The sequence below is a fragment of the Drosophila novamexicana genome, unplaced genomic scaffold, assembly GCF_003285875.2.
Source record: "Drosophila novamexicana strain 15010-1031.04,08,12 unplaced genomic scaffold, DnovRS2.1 tig00000387-arrow-pilon, whole genome shotgun sequence".
NCBI classification, from domain to species: Eukaryota; Metazoa; Arthropoda; class Insecta; order Diptera; family Drosophilidae; genus Drosophila; species Drosophila novamexicana.
This window is the reverse complement of record NW_020824800.1, coordinates 3,408,879-3,432,954: the sequence shown is the minus strand read 5'-3', so window position 1 is coordinate 3,432,954 and position 24,076 is coordinate 3,408,879. Positions and strand designations below refer to the sequence as shown.

Here is a 24,076-nt window from a genome sequence, read left to right as displayed (position 1 = left end):
TCCGGAAAAATAAATCTGTTGCCTTAATTAGCTGTTGTTTTGTTGCTTTCCCTCCTCATTGCTGTCGATTTGCTATACATCGATTCTTGCGCATCTTTTTTCGCGTGCGTACCGCTCTCAACGTTCGTTGGATTGTTTAATCTTTATTATTTATTTATTTCAATTTCACGCGCGACCTACGTCCCAATCGCTCGACGCCAGAACAACAACAATGGTAATAACATAAAATTGTAAGCCCAAATGTTATGCTCAAAATGGCGCTGTTAGAGTAGCAGACCGTTGCAATAGTGTGCCCAGCGGTAGTTGTCCTTACATAAAAATACCAAAAAATGCAATAATATTTTCCGACGTTCGTTTTTTTAATAGCAGTAAAGAAATTGTTATTTGAGGATGTTTTTTTTTTTAAGTTATATTTTCCGATAATTATTATACTTATCCGCAACTTATAGGTAAATAATTCCAGTTTTTTTGTTTATTGAGCAACGCCTTGATTTCGATTTTCCAGTACTTTTCATATTTATTATGGTCAACGAAAACCCCAAGCATTCCAACTTACCGGTATTTTTCCGTTGGACTGCCCAAATTTAAGACCTTAATTTCAATTCATGAACATTTATTGGAAGTTTTATTTTAGAAAAATCTGTACAAATTGTCATTGATTTTATATTATGCAACGATTATCACAGTAAAAACTAAAGATTTTTGTATGAAATAAAATTAAACTATGCAAAAAACATTCGACTTTAACACTAGAATTTAAGCTAAGCGAACGAAATGATTAATTTTTCTTTTTCTTCTTTTCGGGTTGTCCTAAGCCCTGGGATTCCTGATACTGGCGCACAACCTGTTCCTGTACCTCGGGCAGGCAAGGTGAATAGCGTGAATACTCCATGGTGAATTCACCCTTGCCCTGCGTACTGGAGCTGCAGAACAAAAGAAGGATTTATTAGTAAGGACTATAGTAGATCATCCCAGTTACTTACCGCAGCTCGCTGGCGTAGCCAAACATGTCGTTGAGGGGCACCTCAGCGTATACGGTGAACCAGCCCTCAGTGCCTTCTGTGCCTGTGATGATGCCGTGACGCTTGCTCAGATGACCCATGACAGCGCCCTGGAACTCTTCGGGCGCGGTAACCTCCACTAGCATAATGGGCTCCAGTATTTGCCAGGAGCCGTTCTGGAAGACCTCTTTGATCGCGCCATGGGCAGCCAACATGAATGCCAGCTCACTCGAGTCCACAATGTGATGACCACCATCCTGCAGACGGAAACGCACGCCGGACAACTTGTGGCCAGACAACATGCCGCGCTCGCTCATCTCACGAAAGCCCTTCTCAACGCCGGGCACAAACTGCTTGGGCACATTGGTACCCACCGTTTCGTCCACGAATTCGAGGAGCGTATTTTGATTGGGCGGCAGTGGCTCCATGAGTCCAATAATACGCGCATACTGACCCGAACCTCCAGATTGCTTCTTGTGCAGGTAGTCAAATTCGCAGGGTCCGACAAGTGTCTCTCGGAATGCCACTTTGGGCTTGCCCAGCGTTACAGGGCAACCATATTCACGCTCCATGCGCTGCGCATAGATCTCCAGATGCAGTTCACCCATACCTGAGACTAGCGTTTCCTTAACATCATTATCAAAGTAGAAATGGAACGTGGGATCCTCCTTGGTGAAGCGGGCAATGGCCTTGGAGAAATTATCCCGATCCTTGGTGTTGTTTGGCTTTATCGCCATGGACACAACCGGTTCCGGCACAAATATTGACTCCATAGCCATATGATTCTTGGGATTGGTGGTAAAGGTGTCGCCCGATGCGCAGTCGACGCCAAACAGCGCAAAAATGTCACCGGCATAGACCTCGTTGACGTCCTCCATTTGATTCGAGTGCAGCCGGACGAGGCGGGCAATGCGCACCTTCTTGTTGGTGCGCGCATTGAAAATGTTGTCGCCCTTGCGGAGCACACCCTGATAGCAGCGCAAGTAGGTCAGCTGACCAAAACGACCCGCCTCCAGCTTGAATGCCAAACCCATGAAAGGATCCTTGCCATCGCGCGCCGGATTGAGCACAACTTGCTGTTTCTCCTTGCCCTCTTGCTCGATAAAAGCGAGATTTTCAACTTCTCCTGGGTTGGGCAGATAGTCAATAATCGCGTCCAAGAGCGGCTGCACGCCCTTGTTCTTCAGAGCCGTTCCCACCAGGACGGGCGTAAAGGTGCGCTTAATACAGGTGCGTCGCAGCGCCGCTTTGATGTCCGCCTCCGTGAAAGGCTTCTCCTCAAGAAACAGCTCGCCAAGGGTCTCGTCCGCATTGGATAAATGCTCGATGAGCTCCTGCCGACGCTCCTGACTCTCAACGCGCATATCCTGCGGTATCTCGTCTAGACGCAGATCCATGCCGTGCTCGCCCTCAAAGTAGATGGCACGCTCCTGCACCAGATCCACAATACCTTTGCAGTTGCTCTCTACGCCAATGGGCAGCTGTATGAAGGCCGCATTGTGATTCAACTTGGAGCGCATCTGTGACAGCACTCGATAAGGATTTGAGCCCAAGCGATCCAGTTTGTTGATGAACGCCAGACAGGGAACATTGTAACGCTTCATTTGCCGATTGACCGTTAGCGTCTGACTCTGAACACCGCCCACGGCGCATAGCACCAGGACAGCGCCGTCCAGGACGCGCAGAGCACGCTCCACCTCGACCGTAAAGTCCACGTGACCGGGCGTATCAATGATGTTGATGTTGGTGTCCTTCCACAGCGTGTAGGTGGCCGCCGACTGTATGGTTATGCCACGCTGTCGCTCCAGCTCCATGCTGTCCATCGTTGCGCCCACATTGTCCTTGCCGCGCACCTCGTGCATCTCAGCAATGCGTCCTGTGTAGAACAGAATGCGTTCCGTCAGCGTCGTCTTCCCGCTGTCTATGTGCGCCGAGATGCCAATGTTTCGGATGCGCTCGATGGGCTTGTGCTCCGCGTACTTCGCATGGGAGCTGTAGCCGCATTGCAGCTAAAAAATGCGACACAAATTCAAATTACATAATGAGCCGATTGGATATATTGGAAAACTGGTTATATATCAGTTCAATACTCACCTGACGCACAGTTTTCAACGCGCTGAGGCGCAGCGGCAGGTTGCTGTTCAGCACACGTGTTATAAGCGTCATTTTGGCTGCTTTTTAATTGATAAAAAAGTGAATTTTACTAAAAACACGCGCTCGGTGCCGCAACGACAAGCAGCTGGTCGCGTAAAGAGTGCTGCAAAAGAGTGCTGGGAACAGTGCTGGTAAGTGATCACACATCTATTTCTTAGAAATCGATTATGACAGTGGCGCGCGCATTTGAAATACCCATTGAAAGTTGTTTATTTGAGTGTTGCAAAAGAGGAATCTTAAAATATTGAAACCGATTATTCAATAATCGATTTTCACAGTTAGGCGCGCATCTGAATTGGATAAAAAACAGTTTTTGATGTTTGCAATAATTTCAAATCTGCAATTGACAGCTGTGTGGGTCCAATTGAAATGCCCATTAAGACACATTTAAAACATTTATTCATAATAAATTCAGGAGCAGGTAGATTGAAGGGTATCTGTTGTTTCTTGTACTGATATGTTAACATTGCAATAATTAAATTAAATGTTTGTGTGTATGTGTGTTTGTTTGTTGCAGTTTTGTGCCATGAAAATGCACATGAAATTCAATAGAGGGACGGTTACGCTAACGGTATACATATAATACCATAAATATAGACATTTAATTTCTTTATAAGTACAATAAATATTCTGATGGCGTTTGCAGCCAAACTAAATCATCGATTCAAACGGATGTTTCCGTTGATGTAAGATATCCACGCCACAATTGCTTCGTCGTATCAAGTTTTGGGTTCTGAAAAAATGAAATTCGGGTATTATTATTTGCCGAGATAATCGACTTAAGCTCTAGGTCTGCCAGTATACATACATTACAAGACAAGATTGTTTACGAGCATTCTATGAGGTAGTTAGACATCAACACGATGCAAATGAGTTGATGTTTGATTGACTGATTGACTGATTGATAGATGCTTGATACATTTGATGGGAGAGCAGGCAGATACCAAGTTTTAATTGGTGCTATATGCATGTATGTATGTACAATGTGCCACACTGAGAACTAAGCACAAAATACACTGAAACAAAACAGACTAGAACTAGTTTTTGTGGCGCACAAAATGAAACATACAGAGATATAATTTTTACTTTTATTCAATATTTATACGTGTATTTAGGTGTGTGTGTGTGTGTTTGAGTTTGAATAACTTAGTATACTGCATAAATTATAATACATTTGTTTACAGTTGTTTTAAGTTTATTTTAAGTATATTATTATGAATGTTCTGGCTAATTGTTTTTAAGACGGCTTTTCACTAAATCCTTCCCCCATACCCCGCACCCTACAATAAGATCACAGCTTATCCAACCCATATTAATTAAAATCGCCAAATGAAAAGCAAACACATAAGAGGATCATATTTAGTAGACCGTTATAGCTTGTTGATCTGGGGAGAGTTCATGTTGAATTGACACTGGTTCGTGTGTTGTTGTAAAATTCTTTTAAAAAAGTGTATATATATAGTTTCTTTGGAATGCATATACTACGTTATAGCTTTTGAGCCATACAATATTTTAAATTAATACTTCTAAAACTTGTACCTGAGCCCAAAATCTACGACAAACGAATGCTGTGAAATTGCTGCTTTTTTTTCATTTTTTTTTTTCATTTTCTTTTAGTTTACCGTCAACTATTTAGTTGAGTGGTAAATACTACGGACACACTTAAAAATGTTTACCAAACTTTGTCATAAAAACCACTACGATTAATGTTGTGTATATATATATATATAATTAGTTATGATACTGGTATGTATATATTCGACATTCACACTTTGGATAGACTTATGTACGTTAATCTTGTAGTCCCATTTCTGATACGATCTAAAAAACGTTGTGCATTTGTTCTACGCATTTTGTGTTCTCTCTAACACCGTTTAGCTTAGGTAGTTTGGTATTTTGGTATTACGGTGGTGCCCATGGAGCACCGCTTAGACGGGCGTTACGTTGGCCGGGACTTGGGCGGCGACAATGGGCCCACATTCTAGCTTGGCAGCCGCCTCCTTGCAGTTGCTCAGTTGCTGCTGTTGATTCGCTGGGAGCATTTGGGCTGGCGTCTTGTTTGGGGTTTCGTTATATTCATCGGCCTCGTGCATGGGCGATAGGCGTGGCGAAAGGGCGGCGTTTGTCGAGGAACTGAGGAGCATGGTCGAATGCAAATGAATGATATTTATATATAACATATGTGTCTCGTAAATATTAGGCAAATAGACTTAAAATTTTTTAGCTTGGCTTAATAACCTATGCGAATCTTTGGGAGCGTGTGTCGAATGATTCTCGCCTAGCCGCATAGAGTGAATACTCGTTCTGGACTCAACTACTGTTACACTTACTGATTGCCATTGATTTGACGCACTTTAACGGTCACGGGTATGATCAGCTGCTCGGAGGTGCCGTCCTTGTTAATCTGTTTCCAGACAGTCGCACGATTTACTTCCACTGGGGGCACAGGTCCCGCAGCAGTGCTGCCCATTTTGTTGCCAGATAACGGTATGTGTATGGTTGTGGCACCCGCTGTCGCGTTTGCATTCTTGGCATTGTAGGCAGCACTTCCCGTGCCGGGCGGCTGTTGATGCTGATGATGATTGTCCTTCAATATAAGACATGCATTGGCAGAGTATGTTTTTTGTTTTCGATACGGAAGAGCTCATAGAGTATGTGGGAGAGAGAGACAGAGCTAGAGAGTGTAGGTGAAGGTGAGGTAAAAGAGAGAGAGGAGTTTGTGTAGGTGAGAGCAAAAAATTCGCGTGCTGCCGATCTAAGAGCCAATTCGGTGTAGTGTTGTGTAGTGCTATAAATTTAGATGTAACTCCTTTCTTTCCATTTTTTTGTATGCCAAATATTTGTTTTATTTTTTTTTGTTTTGTTTTGGTATTGGCCTTTAAATTTATAACAATTTCTCCAAAAATTTATTTTTCTTTGCCAATTTTGGTAGTTTTGAAATTTTTGTTATTGTTAGTTACTTGTACTATGTTGATCTTGTTGTTGACTATAAAATTATTTAACATTTACATTTAATACATTTACACCGTGTAAACGTGATTGCGCAGACTACTTAAGCTAGCATCATTAACATATACAAAGATTTATATATATATAGTAAAGATATAAATACAATATAGTTATAGTAGTATAGCATAGTTTTATAATTGAATAATATATATGCACTAGGAAATAATAGAATTTCAGTTAGCATATAAAAATAGGGCCATGAGCTTAGGTACAGTTAGGCTTGGACTTCATAGCAATATCATAATAATTGAGCATTAAATCGAAATGGAGAAACAGAAGAGCATATTAAATAAAAGTACATAAAAGTTGTATAAGCAAAATAGATATTTAAAAATATGTATAACAAAATGCAAAAATTGCATGCTACATTATAACAAATTAAGGAAAAACATTTACAAATACTGTTAAAAAAAACACAATAAAACGTTTCCACTTGTATATATACGAAAGAGCTATATAAAAACCCATGTATGGTATATATACATAGTAAGGTAATGCATTTTTATAGGACAAAATGCAAAAATCTCTAAGAATAATTTCCATTATAAGATATCAACAAATAAGAGACAAATCAAATTGTTCTGTGGTGGATTGTGCAGCACTGCAAACGCAAACGAAATGGGCAGCACTTTTTCAATATAGTGTTTCGTTATGTGCTGCTCGAGTGTGACCAGATAATCGGCGTGTTGTCGTTTTCAATAGTGATTCTTGTGTGTTGTGTGTTGTTTGCTGTGTGGTGTTTCCTATTTTTTTTTGAGTGTTTGTGCCAAAATCGGTGCGGTGTTTACTTTTTGAGCAAACTACTTTGTGCCTCGAACTCCTTCTCATTTGCATTTGAGGTATTGCACTTGATTAGAGCGACGGCATTGGTGCCGCCGTCCAAGCCACCATCGAGGCTGCCCTTTGGTTCGCGCTTGCCGCGACCACCAAAACAGGGTAAATATTTCTGACAAAAGCCCACCTCAGCGTCCAGTTGATGCAGATCATCGGCGGCCGCACGTTTCGTCATCTCTGGCATAATATCATCAAGTATTTTCAACTCACGTCGCGTGAACACAAAGTCCAAGGACTTGCGTATGCCAATCATTACCACCAACATCAGTGGGAAGAGTATCGAGGTCTGGGAGAAGCTCTTAATCAGCCACAAGATAATCAGACAGGCCAACTGTATAATGGTAAACAGATGCACACGCTTGATGGGTACCTAAACAGATAAAGGGAGCAATGGAGAGTTTTAAAGAGTCCTTCAGCTGATGATTTATTGACTCCGCTTACCTGACGCAGGAACATGTAGTCCGGCTGATATTTGGCCGGCATGAACATGATTAGAATACGATCGAAGAACTGCAGACCCTTGAGCGAGGCCACGCCCATGTACAAGAAGACGCCAAAGAGCACCGGCATTGGTATGTGTCCGAGCAGCGGTGTCAACAGCACCGAACCGCCGATGGTCAGGAAGATCATGATGTGAGTCACGCGCTGCTCGCGCACTCCCAAGAACTGCGGCTTCTCGCCAGGGGCACTGCACTCCGATTCCAGTTTCAGCGAGTTGACATGATTGATGCTCAGCACAGTGGCCGCCACGAACCTGTCAGTTGCCAAATACGCCGTGAGATTCGATTGATAGAAGCAGCTAAAAGGACTTACCAGGGCAAACCCATTACACTGCAGATTGCAATCAGGCCGGAGAGCACAAACAGATCCAAGTGATAGCCGCAGCCCTTCTTTAACTTGTTCTCCTTGCGATTGACAATCACGGCCGTAATTTGTTGATCCATAAAGATAAGTATGGTGCCCAGCAGTGCTGGGAATACCGCGATGATCGCCGACCACCAAGGATTCTTCTCGCTAAACGGCGGTATGAGCCAGCCGCGTGTGCTCAACGTGGGCTTCAGCTCGTGGGGCACCTCCAGTTTCTGTGTGGGCACGCCGAGTGAGTAGTCGAAGAAGGTCATGGCAAAGATGGCAATCAGAACGGAGAAATCGCTAATGTATTGTCGCACAATCGATGGAAAGAACAGCGCGTTCTTGAATTCCTTGAGAACGGTGGAGAAGATGAATGTACCGGAGCACAGAACCACGGACATAAGGAAGACGTTCTCGGTGGGTGGCCTGCCGCAATCGGTGCCACTCAGTGTACCATTGTAGGACTGCAAAAGGAAGAGAGGGAAGCTATTAGAGGAATTTTGGTGGGATTTCCAAGACTCTTACCTCACAGGAGTCCCATTTGTACTTGGCAAAGTCGAGGACGCTGGCATTACTGTGCAGCGGCGGAGTACAGATGCAATCGTAGATGCCCTGATTGACCGGGAATGTCTTTCCAATGACAAACACATTCTCGATGGCCTTGTAGACAAAGATAACCGCGATAAGGGTGGCAAAGTTCTCTTCGGTGAAGCGTGTTATGTAGCAGACGAGCGCGCTGGCATCGATCGCGGTCAGGACGACACAAATGACAGCGACCCACATGCCGATCCAGAACCGGAATGTCATATAGTCCCAACCCTGAGCCATCGAGAACTCATAGACAATTGACTCGAAAACCAGCACTGGACCGGTGGAACCCAAAATTGTTAACGGCTGACCGGAAAAGAAGCCATAACCCATGCCGCAAACAAATCCGGAGACCAGCGATTCCATTGCCGCCATATTCTTGCCCGTGGCCTCCGACAGCAGGCCACCAAACGTAATGATGGGCGACAGGCAGGCGAAATACAGGAAAATCCACGAAGCTACGCACTGCATGGACAGCGCATCACGGTAATCGCTCCAGTACCAGGGCGCCTTGCGTTTAATATCATTGATCAGACCGCCAAATAGGCGACCCGTACGCGAGAGTCCCGACTCTTCGCGCAAGCGTTGCTCCTCCTCCTCCTCGTCGATCTCCTCCTTGGGCAGCTCGGGCGGTCGCTTACGCACCTCCTGCGATGGTATAGCCGCCGGCGGCTCAATCCGTATGGTTGGATCCCATTCCCCGGGTGGTAATACTGTAACCGCATCCAGAAACTCATCCACGCCAGCGAGCAAATGATCGCGTTTGCGTGCCCTATACGCAACTTCATGGAAGATCTCGTCCGACATCAGCGTGGCCATGGCACGTCCAATCTCATGGAAATTGCTCTGGCTGCCCGGCGGACCCAGTAGTATGAAAATGAATCTGTGAAATTGTCGTGTGTTAGGAAACACCTTAGTTTCAGTCTGTAATTTATATGGTTCAGGGTTTGGAAGAAGGAACTCGGCTTCTTCCCAGACTAGTTCAAACTATCCTATACAAATCTCTAAAGAAATTTGTCTCACAAGATAAGGCATCTCTTATATTAGGTTACTGGTTTGGGACCTGGTCGACCATCATGTATTCCAATTTACCACTTGTTCTTTGGAGTTATCGTAGGATTCTTAGCTGTAATCTCTATGTTACTCACCTGGTTGGCACTGGCACCTCGGTCAGATCGCCCATGACTGCCGCCTGGCTGAGACGTATGAAACAGGAGAGTGTGCGCTCTAGGAAGTCCACCTCGCCCACTAGAATGTTGCTTGCCTCCGCTCCCGGTGGTATTTTGCGCATAAAATGCGTATTGCCCTTGTGTTGTTGCTCGGCCAGCTCCGTGCCGCTGGTCTGCCTGGCCATCGAATGGCTGCTGGGACTCTTAATCATGTCCTCTGTTATCATGGGCAGATTTTGTGGAGGCCGCAAGTTTTTGGAATTTGATTTTTTCTCTACATTAGTCAAATTCGGTATCGCAGTGTAGTGGATAGTTCGGTGTGGGTTCGGTATTTGGTATTGGTTTGCAGGCGGTGTGGGTTGTTGGTGTAGTTGTGTGATGTTTATTGGATATAGGCATTACAACAACGTCAACGTCAACGTCAACGACAACAACAACATAAAATCATAAAAATTTTATAGAAAGAAAAAAATACAAAAAAGAAGTGCATAAAGCTTAGTTAAAAATTCTCATTTCAGGACAAAGAACAGAAATGATAGATCATGCTTGCAAAATACATCCTGCTGAAGACTGTGAGTGATAGGCGTGCATATATGTGTGTGTATAAGAAGGTGGAAAGATTAACGTTTGTGTATTTATATATCAAAGTTCTTCACATACTTCGGGTAATCGGAAATATGTAGGTTCCAATGTTTCGTCAACCAACGCACATGCAAATTTTCCTTCTTTTAATTTTCGGCTTTTATTCAATTATTTTTTTAAGACTACCAAACAATGAAACTAGATTTGGGTTCGAATTTCGGCTACATTTTCGTTAGAAAAAAACAAAGAAGAAGACACGCAAACGAACAGTAACGGTAACGGTAACGGTAACTGTGACGATAACGATAACGATAACTTTTCATTCTTGATATTTGGGAAGTGTTGAAGTTTGGTTCTTTACCAAGCGTTCTGTTGCTGGGCTTGCCGGGCACCGTTAGAAAACGCCCCATTCCCATTCCCAGTGGATTGGTACTGCCATTGGTATTGCCAGGGGGTCCGGGCTCGCTGGCGGTCAGCGATAGGGGCGTGGTAGCCATTAAAGCGTTGCCAGACTGCTCTTCCACTGTAAATTTGTTTTGTTTTTGTAGATTAAAGTAGGTAAAAAAAAGTGAAAACAAAACGAAACGAAAAAGGAAACTAACAGGATATCTAAGAATCTCGCGTTAAGTCGATTGCATCACGTTTTAATAATTCTTTTTATCTGGAACCCCGTTTAGCTTGTGTTTGAGTAGACAGGACAAAAAGGAGCTTACTATAGTTTTTCGGATAGTTCAGAAAGGGGTTATAGCAGATAAGAGATAAAAGTAGAGTAGATTGGAGTATCAAATAGTTTGCAAGAGTTGAGAAAAGATCAGAGTGAGTTTTAACAGAATCGTGAAAAAGCTAGAAGTAATACTTGTCAGAGAGAGATAGTTTAACTAGTTACATATCTTTGTTAAACAGAGCGTGCTATGGTAGGTACACTTTACGCAAAGAAGTAAAACCATATAAAAAGTTTTGAAATGATCTAATAAGGCGATTACTTGGCAATTGGATCGTCGTTGGCTGCTGTAATTGTTGTCCTTGTTGGCTAGACGGGACATGCGAGGGCGAGGCGCCCGCATGGAACCAGGTGGTAACGCCAATAGCGCCCATGTCGGCTAATGTTTATAGTACGTATGAGTAATGGGAGCAAGAGCGAGAGCGATCGATGGTTAGAAGTTGTGTTAGCAAACACTTACATAGGACGTTGCACAACACTGTTATGTGACTTACTTAACTAGTGTTGCGAGTGATCGATTGATGGATACGAGATGAGTTAACTTATGAAATGTACGTATGAGAGACATCGTATTCAGAGTGCATAAGCTGGCATAGATACGATCATACTGAGAAGTAGAGTTTGTATTCAGGGGCAGAGTTACGAGTCTGCAATTTATATGGTAAATGGGTGCGTGCTCTCTATACAGCTGGTGTGGAACTGGACATTTGAGTGGTGCATTTGGAAGCAACTGAAAAGTTGTTGGAGGTAGAGTGTGTCTATACCTGTGGGAACAGCGAGATAACAACCACGCTGATCCTTACTGGACACAAAGATAGACGTCACGGGTGTACGGCATCCATCCGAACCGAAACCAGGCGATGTGGCATGCAATGATTGCCCACTTGCGTCTAAGCAACCCGATTATAGTTTCATTTTTTTCGGTTTTATTAAGTGGGCAATATTGAAGTTAATGTAGGTTTAGTAGGACAAACTCAACTCATATTGATGATGCGCAACAAACGAACGAGATGAGCTTAGAGAAACCTGATAAATGGAGTCCGCGAAGGGATACTCACTTTTTGATGACGACTGATTGCGCATGTCCGCCAGGGAACGTATGATGGGCAATCGCGACTTCTTTGCATACTCGTGCTGATGGCGATGTCGGCGCAATAGCGCATCCTTTACCTTGTCCTTGACGCTGGCGGGCAGCGTGCCGCCGCTGACCATTTGATCGCAGACGAGATCGGCAACCAGCTCCAGATTATTGGCCTCCATGTCCAGCATGACGCTGCCATTGAGGAGCAGGCCACGCAGCTCGAACAGCGAGTGCAGCGAGAGCGTGGCCACATGCGGCTTGGACCAGCGATTGCCGCCCTCCTCCACATCCTCCTCGAACTTAATCCAGCGTGCCGTCTCCTTCCATTCAATCTCATCGCCCTCCTTCACCAGCATGCCCATCTCCGAGAACAGAGGATGCGACACATGCGAACCATCATCCACATCCTCGCCCAATATAAACTGTACACGTTGTGCGGGCGGCGTCACTGAGAAAGGTTGGACAGGAAAACCCGATTAGTTTGGCTAGCATTTATGGCACTCAAGGAGGTCTGAGCTTAACCCGCTTAATTGGGCGCACAGCCGCTCGGGAATTGCCTTCGACCAGATGGCCACTTGGCTGTGGGTTAGTTGCGTGTTTTTGAAATGAATGTGAGGCAGACGAAGGCTACGCCTGTCGAGATGGTCGATGATGTTGATTATAAATGAGATTGAGCTTCGTGTGTACCAAATTAAACTACGATAGATATGTAATGAATACCTGACAGAACAGCCTGTCGGAACTGATAAACGCTTCTACATCTTCCACAGACTAGCATGAGCCTATCCATCTTACTTAAAACTAAGTACATATTTACCTGGCATATATTTGTACTCAATGTTTTCTAAGTAAATATTTGTGACCCTAGTCACTTGAAGAGCTCTATCTCGATAAGGCATTTTTTCCTGCTCAGCTAACAATCACCTCAAAACTTTATCTCAATTCTTTTATATTTCTATTGTTTCTGTTCAATGTTATAATTCACTTTATCATTTTGTTTTACTAACAAGCGGTCAAATTAAATATAAAGCTGTTATCTTTTTCTTCACGTACCTTTTCAACACTAGACAATCAGATAAAGTGCTGCCAATCCTGCGTTATAAGTGAGAACTATCGAAGCTTATCGATAACAATGCCTCAATGCTTAAATAGTTTTTATGTGACCATAAAATTTGATTTCTCATAAATTTCAAATGGTTGTCAAATTGAACTGCTCGTTAAATTTAACTGTCTGTTAGCCAAGATAATTTGGGTACAAAATGAGCAGTTGGCTTTTAATTGCTTTTGGGCTAAGCATTCAAATTGTCTGCTCGAAGCTCAGACCTACCATCGATTTCACATAGGAGGCACACAAGGACCTCCAGGAGCGTTAACGAGCTTATGGATAGACAGTTGAAGGTACTTACACTCATAAACATGCCTGCATAGATAAGAAAGTGTTGCCATAAACTCATTAGCATGTCATAAAATTCAAAAGGAACTCCCAAACACACGAATGGAAGTTTATGTACAAATTGCCCATAAATGCAGATTTGTACCTAATTGAAAAAATGAAGGAAAAGAAAGGATGACTTTGCTTTCCTTGATTGAAAATTGAATAAATCCTGGCTTCTTCCAGTTGACTGCACTTAAATATAATATAACACAAATCAGCTATAAATTTAAAATCTGTTCTTCACATAATTCACACCTAACTCCTGCTCCTGATTTCAATCAACCATATCCATTCACTGTGCCTGCACAAGCAGCTGTGATTTCTCAGATGACTACAATTTTCGCATCCTGCTGGCAGGATCCGTACTCCCTATAATTTAGCTATAATTTAGACTCTGTCACGTTGATTGGCCGCACATGTCAGCATGTGGGCGACACCTCCCGCTCGCAATTAGATTTGTCAATACACTCGGGCATATGTCAGGGACTGCTGCTGCTGCACCCACCTGGACGCTCCACTTCCTGTTGCTTGTCGCTGATGCTGTCTCTGGCAGCGCCAGCGGCGCCGCCAGCAGCAGCTGCTGCGCCTGCTGCAGCACCTGTGCCGCCGCTGTGGTGATGCTTGCGGCGCCGCTGCGAATGCCGTCGTCCTCCCGGCACGTGCACGCCCACATAAACGGTGTGTGCGCGGTGTCCTGCATGCGTGGATACAAATTGAATGCGTCGCTTAATTGATTACAACAACAACAAAATAAACATGCATCGTTTCGTGCGCACACAATGCCCAGGCAAATCTATTGGCAAAGTCAAACACTGTCTATACCCCTTTGCAGAATGTGAGGAGTATATGCGGTTTGTGCAAGGCTCGTCTTGTGGTCCAGGCTGGATCTTGGAACATGCACTAGTCAATTGAGCCCTTTAAAAGATATCGAATCTATATCTCTATATCTCCTGTATATAACGCAGTCGGTTACACTCGACTACAAATCTGCCCACTGGGAAAGTTTATATCTGCAGTTTGTGGCTGGCCTGTGAACGAGTATATAACGTAGTCGGTTGCACCCGATTGCAATGTTCTTAATTGCCTTTTTTAATGCTCGCGTGGCATAAAATCAAAGTCAGTTTTAATGATTGATAAGAACCGAGCACACGTTAAAAATGTATGCCGTTTGGCTGCGGTCGTCCGTCCAGACGCTTCAATCAAGTCAAGTTAGGCATTGCGCATACGCCGCATTGACTCATCCCCTGTCTCAACAGGGGAAGCGTTTTTTTTTACTGCGCCTAATTGCTGTTTAATACGCGCACTTTCAGCGTCTAAATTTATGTACATTACTTATTTCCAGATCTCAATAATACGTGCTAGTAATTTTCCTAGTCCTATGACAATTTTCGTTACGACTTCGTCAAACACAGAGTCTGACGGTCGACCAATTGTGAGATCATCTGCTTAGCTGTATCTCGGTTTTGATCATAATTTAAATTAATTATAAGCAACCATTTTTTAAGCCTAAACTTATAGATGTACAGACACATGTGTATCAAGGTTTTGTGGGCGTTTATGCATTTAATTTGCAATTTGTTTGCGGATACAGTAGACACTGCCTACAGGAAACGCTGGGCAAACTGATTAGATTAGCTGATATGCCTTATGGGAGGGTATCAAAAGTGGTTTCAACTGGAATATTGTGAAAAGTGTGGGAACACATGATGAAAAATGGGAATGGAAATGTGTTGTGACGATGAGTTGTTGATTGTGTAGGATAATGAATAAATCAAAAAAATGTGAATAAATATTAAAAAATATATATATATATAAACTGGAACAATTGCAGGACTGTGAAAGGATATGGTTGGAGTGGTTAACAGAGATATGTGTGAGCTTTACAACTAATTGCAAAAAAAAAAATATTAATTAAAAAAAAAAATAGAAAACATAATTAAAAATTAGAAAAAATTACAAAAAAAAAGACAAAATGCTTAAAATTTGTATAAAATAAATTCCCATAATACAGCAACAATTTTTTAAAATTTTTTTAGCGCTTTTTCAGCTTAAGTTCATTGAAGCGCGTAAATTATTCAAAATTACTTGAGCTCATTTGTTCCAAACACGTTTCAAATGGAATAGTTTACGCTCCGAAGCAGTCAGTTATCTCTAATTGTCCCATTAGTATTTTAACACTTGGGCAAATAAAAAATTTGCATTCGAAAACAATTATTAAATTGTTTACATAAATTAGAATAATCTGTTAACAGAGTACACAGTCGGATTTCCAACTGGAGCAAATAACTCAAGCAGTTATTAAAGTGCAAAAATTTTGATTTTGATTTAAGAGGAAATAATGGGCATTGTGCTTGGGAATTTGGACATTCATCACATTGCAATTTGACTGCATTGCATTGCACTTTGTGATGTTAGTTTTGCAATTAGCACACCGCAAATCTGTTGCCTGTCATGTCGTAACGACAATTGTTCCAAGTCCAATCCACCCACAACCGGCGTGCTCCTGCCGCTTGGCATTTGTCGAGCTTTGTAAATGTATTTGCCTAAAACGTGCGACTCGATTTCGTAATACGAGTTTGTTCTCAGCCTGGGCCCTGAGCAAAATGCGCGGGCGTGTCTCGAATCGCTTAGCGTGCAAACTTTGCATAAAGAATCAGCCAGCAGCGCGTCAGGTTGGCTGAATTCCAATGCATTGCGTATACGCGGCGTTGTGCACTTGAGTATTTGATTTGTTTACTCACCCTCGAAATCGTTTTCTGTAAATTGTTGGGTAAAGTCCTCGCCGCCGGTGCGCGGATCCTTGGGCGCCTCATCGTCACCACTCGAGGAGTTCATGTTCCAGGGCCTGAAAGAGTCACAACAACAACTTGAGAAATAATATTGGAAAAAATTGCACCTTATCGAACTGTTCGCACTTTAACTGAATTGATCAGAAACAAATGCAAGACGAAAACAAACTCGTTAAACAACAACTCGAACTGCATTTGCAATCACTTAATCAAAATTCAGCGCCATAAACCTGGCCGCCGACTAGAAAAATACCTCGAAAAGAATTTATAAAATCTACAAAAAAAAAAAGAAAAAAAATTAAAACAAACTTTAGTCGAGTCATTCAATTGAGCCGAAAGCACTTTGTGTTTGCACATTAGATCACTTTGACAGTGACTGTCACAAGCACAGTTACCGTCAATTGTAAATGACAAGATGAGTCGATTTGAAAAGTGCCTTCTGTGAGTTTTGCTTGTGCAGTGTTTACTGTCATTACGAACTATTGTTTATAAGTTTTGCTCAATTTCACACGCGATACAGTTTATGAGCTATGCATCAAAATTGTTGCGCCTATTAAGCCCGAAAGATTTGTTATTCATATTTTTTAAAAGTTTTATGCATTTCATAACTACAGTAGAACATGTGCATTAGTGCATTCTATACTTGACTGGGTATATCATGGTTTTCTCTTTGGTTAATATAATCTAGATCTTAAGTCGATATAGATTTCCATATCTGTTTAACTGCCTGTCATTAAGTTGACTTTTCTTATACCTCTTTAATAGTAGCTTTAAAATGGGTCCATCTGCTATTCTAGGCGTTCCGAATATACTTTAATATAAACTCTAAGAACTTTTGTTTTAATTTAAGCCAGTTGAAAATATCGCTTAAGCAAAAGCAAGCACTGTTTGAAAAGTTTTTGTTTTCACAGACTTGTTAATTAAATTCACTAGAATTAAGATGAAATTTTGTTTTTATATAATTTGTGTACAAATTTAGCTCGAATATGAAGTTGACACAAGAGCGTTAATTGAACATTTATTTTTAGATCAACAATTTTTAGCACTTCATATGACAATTTTAAGTTTTTGTTCAAGTTTTCTTAGTTCCAGCTGTTGACAACTAAAAAGGATATTTTTGAAAGGGTATTTAAAAATCGCTGTGATTTATTTTGTAATTTATTCGTTGTCTCGTGCTTCACTTTGAAAAGTGTTAAGTAAATATTGCATTTATCTAATATGCTGTTGACGTGCCTTACTGAATTTCAAATTTGGTTTGCAATAATGCCAATCAAATGTATTCAAGTAGTTGAGAAAACAAAGTCAGCACCTCTAAAACTATAAATAACGCAATCTCGAGTTATTCAACAGAGCAGAAATTAAATTTGCACTAGCGCAAAGTTCACAAAGGTATTAAGAATTGAATATTTCTATTATTTTTTCAATATTTGAACATGCATTGGAAAATACTCTAAGACCTCTTGGGGTTAGCGAAGAATTTATTTGATTATACCTATTTAGAATCAATATTATTATTATATTATTAAGACTTTTGAATCTAATTAAATTTGAATAGCTCCAAAATGTATTATCAAAATAATCTTTTTTAATCTCTGGCAAAAATATGTATTGGAAAATACTCTAAGAATAAGTTGGGAATATATCCACAAAGGCAAGGGGCCAGAATATAAAGTAGAATATATAAGAAAAAAATAAAAATATATATAAGCTTAGTACGCGATTAAACAAACGCTTGAACGTAATTCAATGTTGACATATTTTGATATAGAAGAGTTGACATTTTAATATACATGAGCTTATATTAGACCCTTTTTTGGCGTGTGTGCTATGCATATAGACTATATCATCACGAACTTATGTATGGTCTGTAAATGTTTATAATTATAAAGTCTAACATCTAGAGTCAACGACAGCGCTATCAACAATCGAAAGAGCTTATCTATAAATATATATGTATATATTTCCATTTATACATATATATATATATATACATGTGTCTATATATAGTTTACATATCAGCTTGTCCATCCAACTGATAGACAGACCCTCCAAACTGTCTGCCAGTATAAACTGGGTCGATCTCAGGCCTACAAACTGTTAACATTAAGCCACTTTACAGTTTCCCAAGGCAAATCCATATCAATATCAAGTGAGTCACGTAGCGCCGGATTGTAAAAAAAAAAAAAAAAAAAAAACAGAAAACAACTGACAGACATGCATTTATTAAGCCTTTGATAAGTATGCTCGGACAAGTGTTTGAATAAACTTTATGGAAAGACTGTTAAACAAAGAGATAATTACTATATGATGTAAGATTTAATTATTATATATAGAACAATAAGAAAATATTTTTCCATTGTCCTAGGCTCTTTTTAATAATCTTTGTTTATCGTTTTATGAATTGTATATATCATTATCATATATATATATTCTTCATTCGTATTTCTGTTGCATTCAGACGAGGTTTCGAAATATTCCGCCCGCAAGCGTGGAAAAATCGTGAGAAAAGTTTTTCTTGACTTTCTTGTCATATGGCACATGCTTTTCGAATATTCCGCCTACAAGCGTGGAAAAATCGCGGAAAAAGTTTCTTGTTTCTATATATGGCATATAACTTTAAAAATATACTCAAAACAAAACTTTTATTTTATTTTTTTTTAAATATCTATAATCTACTTAGCTAGCGCTAAGTCATATGACTGCAAGGGTATTTAGTCTTCGTAGTGCTGACAGTTTTTGATTTTTCTTTATTCTGATAAGCACGTCAATTAGCCAATGGAATACTTTGAGTGACTTATTAAATACTGATTTTGTTTAATCTCAAGAGCTTTTGACTTCAAGGCGTTACAGTTTATTACAATTATTTATATATAATATATAAAATATCCTAGAATTCGAACCCGGATGTCCGTTCAGTAAGTTTTCATAAAGTGATTGGGGAACTTGTTTCACTTTTTACTTACGTTTCTTCTTCATTATTGTGAGCCATAATTTTCGGCTCCAATCTGGGCAAACAGTTGCAACGATCTGGCGAATCGTTGTTCGAATTGCGCGTTTGATTTGTTTATCACTTGCCGATTATCGTTGCAGCCAGATGTGAACTATGCGTTTGAACTGGGCGAAGATAGGCACAAAAGCGTGAGTTAGCACTGCGGTTCAAAGTGTCTGTCTGTTTTTCCGATCTGTTCTGTTGGGCTGTTTATCACGCGGTTCTAGCGACTGGCTTCGAGCCCGGGCGATTGCAGACTAACTGCTAACTGGCCGATCTTCAAAGCGAAGCAGCGTCGGCGCTTAACCCGCTGCTAGGCCTGACGCCGCTGCCGCTGCCGCCTCCGCTGCCGCCGCTGCTGCTGCGATTAGCGCCGGCAGCGACACCAGCAGAGCACAGTGGTTCGTTGCATAGACAGACAACAACGAATTAATGTGTCGATATTGACAATATAATTTTTTGTTTAATATCTTAAAATTAAAGGTGTATTTTTTTTCATTACCTACAATTTCTCATATAAATTCCCATATTTTATAGATTCACCATTAAATAATACAAATTAAATAACTTCTTATTTTGCTAACATTAAAAGAAATTTGTTTATTTTATTTATATTATTTTTGACAAATTTCTTTTACTTTCTTTTTGCAAATGTAATAAACTCAAATCCAATTTCCAAATTCAACTCGGTTAACACTACTAATTTCTCAACTCATAATTTTCACCCAATGCTCATGGCATTTGTGTCACAGTGCGATGGAAAGTGACAACGTGAGCGCGTTGGCGAGAGGAGTAGCAAACTTACAACATGCTTGTACACAAATCCCAAGGGTTCTTACAAAATATGTTTTTAAACGTTGTTTTACATTGTTGACCTTATCGATGATATTCGCCGTTTGTGTTCTTATCGCCGGAGTCCGTTCTACCGCCGGCTCAAGGCCCGCTTATCAGTTGCTTTCCTTTACAAGTTGTTTACCTAAATTGCAATTAGTTTTATTCTGTGTTGTTGTTGTTGTTGTTGTTTAACTTTTTTATTACAATATTTGCTAAGGTGTTCGGCCTTTTGTTGTTGCTGTGATTGCATTCAATATGAATGAACGGAGACAGATATGGTAACAGCTGCCTCATACCAAAATCCGTAGGGTAGACTTTGGGCATATTAACTATTTGCTTCGGGCTTGTGGATTCATTTGAAAACAATTTTTATGGCTAAATTACTTTATGTATTCGTTTTTAATTATGGCGCCTAGTAAATATATTCTGTTTATGGTTTCCACATGTTGTGTGAAATAGTTAAATGTCTATAAAAAGAACACTTCAAACTGAATAGTTTAGAATAATATTTATTTATTTTTATAATTTTTTGCTTGTTTGTTTATCGTTTGAAGTCAAAGGCTTTTCGGAATTTTTAAGCATTTCCATTCATTGCTTGTTTATTGATGCATATGTATTATTATTTTTTTAGTCCACTTTACATAACCAAGTAGATGGCTAATTAAAGCTGCTTTGTTTTGCTTGTTTTTGAGCGATTTGTTTACAACAATAAATAATTTTGTCAAGGGTGCCCTTTAATATAATTTAAGGGCACTATTCCAAGCTGGTTGAATTTAGAAAAGGTTTCCAGAATATGGTTTAAGCATTTTTCAATCTATGAAATGAGCATAAATTAAACACAATTTTAATTATTTGACATTTTTCGAGTATTTAATATGATACATACATACATTTAGGTTACACGTTTCTCATTATAAGAGATTTGTATTTCAGTCGGGGCTAAGTTGGTTTTGTCACAAAATTCAAAACAAAATATTTCGTTATAACTTATTGAAAATCGAGTAATTTGTTAAATTGAAAAATGTTTAGGGTTTGACTGAAATTTCTTTTGTGAGGCTCCATAAAATGATTATTTATATATTATTTTATAAATATTAGCATTATTGTTATTATTTATTATTATTGATATATTAATCAATATTATTGTTGTAATAATTATAATTGTTATTATTATCATTATTTTGATTTTTATTATAATTATAAATTTCTTCTTGAGATTCTTATATTTTTATTAATAAGATATTTAAATATGTATAAATTGATAAAAATTTTTTTTTCAATTTTCTTTAAAATTTCAAACATTTTGATATCAAACTTTCTAATAGTTTTTGCGCCTTGTAGGTTTATTTATGCACAAGAAATTTAAATTTGTAGATAAATTTGATAGTCTTATCTGATTTTACAGCTCTGCGTGGAATGTGGGCTAACTTTTTTAAATAATTCCACGCCGAACTGATATCTACGAAACATTTAGCTTATCACTTGGACAGAGGACACACAAAAAACAAGAAAATCTGAAAAACAAATTATATATACATATATATATATATATATATATATTGTGCTCTGCGGTTTTGAATGTGTTTCTCTTTGTCGCGGGGCAACACCTTCCGCCTATGCATAATATCAGCTACTAACTGAATGGCCCCGAGTCGTCTCCGTATTCATGCATATATGTAACATACATCGATATGTCTGTATGTATTGTTACACTAATGAGTATTACCGCTACGAATCGGAAAACAGCTGTTTGTCGTGGCTAAATCGGAAGAAAACTGAACACAAATAACGAATACTGAATACTGAAGGAAAAACATATATGTGCGGTGGTGTTGTGTTGATTTTATAATGCCTAAGACTAGTACGAGTATATATTTAAATTAAATTTGCAACGAGCTGCCGGTGCTGGATGCGTAATGACGCCAACAGCGACGCCAAGTGCGACGCCAACTGCGACGCCGACTGCAAGGCAGCATTTGACCGGCTTTAACTGGAAAGCGGCAACCGCATCAAGTTTTGCCAACTTACCAAATGGCTAAGCTTATATCTCGATACAGACTCAAAACTAACTGAGAAATTGACTAGCTGGCTGATTGACTAACTGACTGATTGACAGACTGCCAAGAAAGTCGGTCTAATTGAATTTAGCTTTTTTTTAATTACGTAGTATCAGAAGCGGGGAACTTTGTAACTCTCTTAGTTGGGATTTTGAACAGAAATGGATTGGATTGTTTGTTTGTTTGGTTTGTTAGGACGAAACGTTGATTTCCGCTGAACGCCAGATTTGTCATTGATCTGGTATATCAGGTCATAAGCAATATATTTTTATTGTTTAATAAATTCAATCTAATTATCGCCAATTAACACCTGACAGCGTTAACATCAAATATTGATAAACTAATGTTTATTCCGTCATAGTCAACTAGAATTATAAAACGTGCGGCATTTTGCAGCTATGCACAAACGAATACTTCAAAGATAACTTAGCCCATCTGTAATATTATTGCCAATATTAATAAGCTAAGCCTCATTGACGTCAGAGAATGTTCATCTTATCGTTAAGCACTTGAAGTGTCATTACGGAAAAATGTGTCATAAACAAGATCATTTCTATTTGACAAAACCGCCCAAACTGCTGCTATTTTCAGTTCGTAATTTTCTTGGTCTTGACTTATCGACAACCTCTTGAGATCGTGTACTTGGTAACTAAATTGTTTAATAAACGTGCACACAAATGCCAATCGACACCCTGACGGGCGCGTCATTGGGCTGGCCACTTGAAGAGTCACTCGATAAGGCTGCAGTCTCTGCCAATTGCCTTGCTTATCATAATAGGCCAATATATTCCTTTTACTTCTCTTAACAACACTTTTATTATATGATTTTCTGATTTTTGGCGCATTTCATAAATTCGGCAATGATTTTTCAAGAGCTCTAATGAGTTTTTAAACGCTAACAATGTAGATATGGTACGATTATGAACGTACAAATTTTTGGCTTTTTCTATACATTAGCTTATGGCACTTGTTTTGCAATTTGTTCATACTGAAGTGTCAACAAATGTTGGCACATTTTATGATAGTCAACAATTCTGATAAAAATGTAATTGCTCAATTAATGCCACAATTAGTGATGCGCTCAAATATCAACAAAAAAATGTGATACGCTGGAAATAAAAGCGAAAGAGCATTCGTATATGAAATGATGACAATAAAACAGAGTGAATGTAGATAGATAATATTACATTAATATTGATATTCGTTAAGCGGAAAAGCTTTGATATATATATATATATCAGCTGGCATAGTTGGGAAAGAAGAACAAGTTTGGAAATAGCGATTACCTTTTATAGAAATTCTGACTGGCATCTGGAGCTTGGCTGACCTTGACTTTGACACGACACATCCGAAACAGGAAAATGCTTACAAACTTATGAATTACAGCAGCTGCCTTGAATAGCAATAACATAGCTGAGATGATTAGCATTACATTCTTAATTTTACTAATTCTGACTTGGATAGTCTATACTCTACATAAATCACATTATCGTTTATTAATTATATGCTGTCAACTCTTGCTTTGGCACATACAGAGGCTCAACAGCTACAGATTTAATTAATGTTTTAAATTCAACAACAATATAAACACACAGTTTAAGCTCAATTTGTTGACCCAAACCCCTAATTATGGCTTAGCTGGTTAATTGGGCTAAAGCCCGTTGCAAACTAGGCATACAAAATGTATTTCAATTACAGCTTGTTTGTAAAATTTTGCAATTCAAATTTTTTTTTTTTAACAAAATCTCTAAGCCCTAGGATTTATAGATAATAAGCTGTTTATCCAATTACCAACTTCTTGAAAAATCTTCACAATTAAATTACATTTTCTTCCTAATTGAGTCAGAAAAAAACATTGACGTATTTGCACAAAGCGAATTTTCGTTAGGCTTCGAAAGTATTTTTAAAGGGAATTTTTTAATGAAATTATTAAATTTGTAATTTTATTATTGAATGTAATTGAAGATTGATTGATTGAAAT

At 39.6% G+C, this 24,076-nt stretch overlaps 2 protein-coding genes across 8 annotated transcripts in view; both read right to left on the bottom strand.

Moving 5' to 3' along the window:
- Window positions 1-626: 626 nt before the first annotated feature.
- Window positions 627-3,261, bottom strand: LOC115760054 (elongation factor G, mitochondrial). Its single transcript, XM_030701232.1, has 3 exons — window positions 3,096-3,261; window positions 984-3,010; window positions 627-923 (listed from the first exon to the last, which is right to left on the bottom strand). The coding sequence occupies exons 1-3, from the start codon at window positions 3,165-3,167 to the stop codon at window positions 779-781; spliced, it is 2,244 nt and encodes a 747-aa protein (XP_030557092.1). The 5' UTR covers window positions 3,168-3,261; the 3' UTR covers window positions 627-778.
- Window positions 3,262-3,806: 545 nt separating this feature from the next.
- The window catches only part of LOC115760053 (sodium bicarbonate cotransporter 3), a 41,238-nt gene continuing 20,968 nt past the window's right edge, over window positions 3,807-24,076 (bottom strand). The window contains exons 1-12 of one of the 7 annotated variants that reach the window (XM_030701227.1): window positions 19,179-19,439; window positions 16,168-16,271; window positions 13,932-14,120; window positions 11,969-12,439; window positions 10,551-10,712; window positions 9,587-9,824; window positions 8,376-9,321; window positions 7,812-8,314; window positions 7,440-7,752; window positions 7,126-7,368; window positions 5,486-5,742; window positions 4,298-5,288 (exon numbers count right to left, since the gene is read on the bottom strand). In XM_030701227.1, the coding sequence (XP_030557087.1) occupies window positions 5,084-5,288; window positions 5,486-5,742; window positions 7,126-7,368; window positions 7,440-7,752; window positions 7,812-8,314; window positions 8,376-9,321; window positions 9,587-9,824; window positions 10,551-10,712; window positions 11,969-12,439; window positions 13,932-14,120; window positions 16,168-16,271; window positions 19,179-19,204 (3,657 nt within the window). In that variant the 5' untranslated portion in view covers window positions 19,205-19,439 and the 3' untranslated portion in view covers window positions 4,298-5,083. Of the gene's footprint in view, window positions 3,889-4,297; window positions 5,289-5,485; window positions 5,743-6,149; window positions 7,369-7,439; window positions 7,753-7,811; window positions 8,315-8,375; window positions 9,322-9,586; window positions 9,882-10,550; window positions 10,713-11,674; window positions 11,801-11,968; window positions 12,440-13,931; window positions 14,121-16,167; window positions 16,272-19,178; window positions 19,440-24,076 lie in introns of those variants that run through there. The other 6 variants (XM_030701228.1, XM_030701225.1, XM_030701229.1 and 3 more) reach the window with 6 other exon arrangements.

Bases quoted from the DNA above. Each gene is read 5' to 3' on its own strand.
- LOC115760054 (XM_030701232.1), bottom strand. From the start codon at position 3,167: ATGACGCTTATAACACGTGTGCTGAACAGCAACCTGCCGCTGCGCCTC. The intron at 3,011-3,095 runs GTGAGTATTGAA...CGCATTTTTTAG, and splicing joins CGTTGAAAACTGTGCGTCAG to CTGCAATGCGGCTACAGCTC. The intron at 924-983 runs GTAAGTAACTGG...TTTGTTCTGCAG, and splicing joins GGCTACGCCAGCGAGCTGCG to CTCCAGTACGCAGGGCAAGG.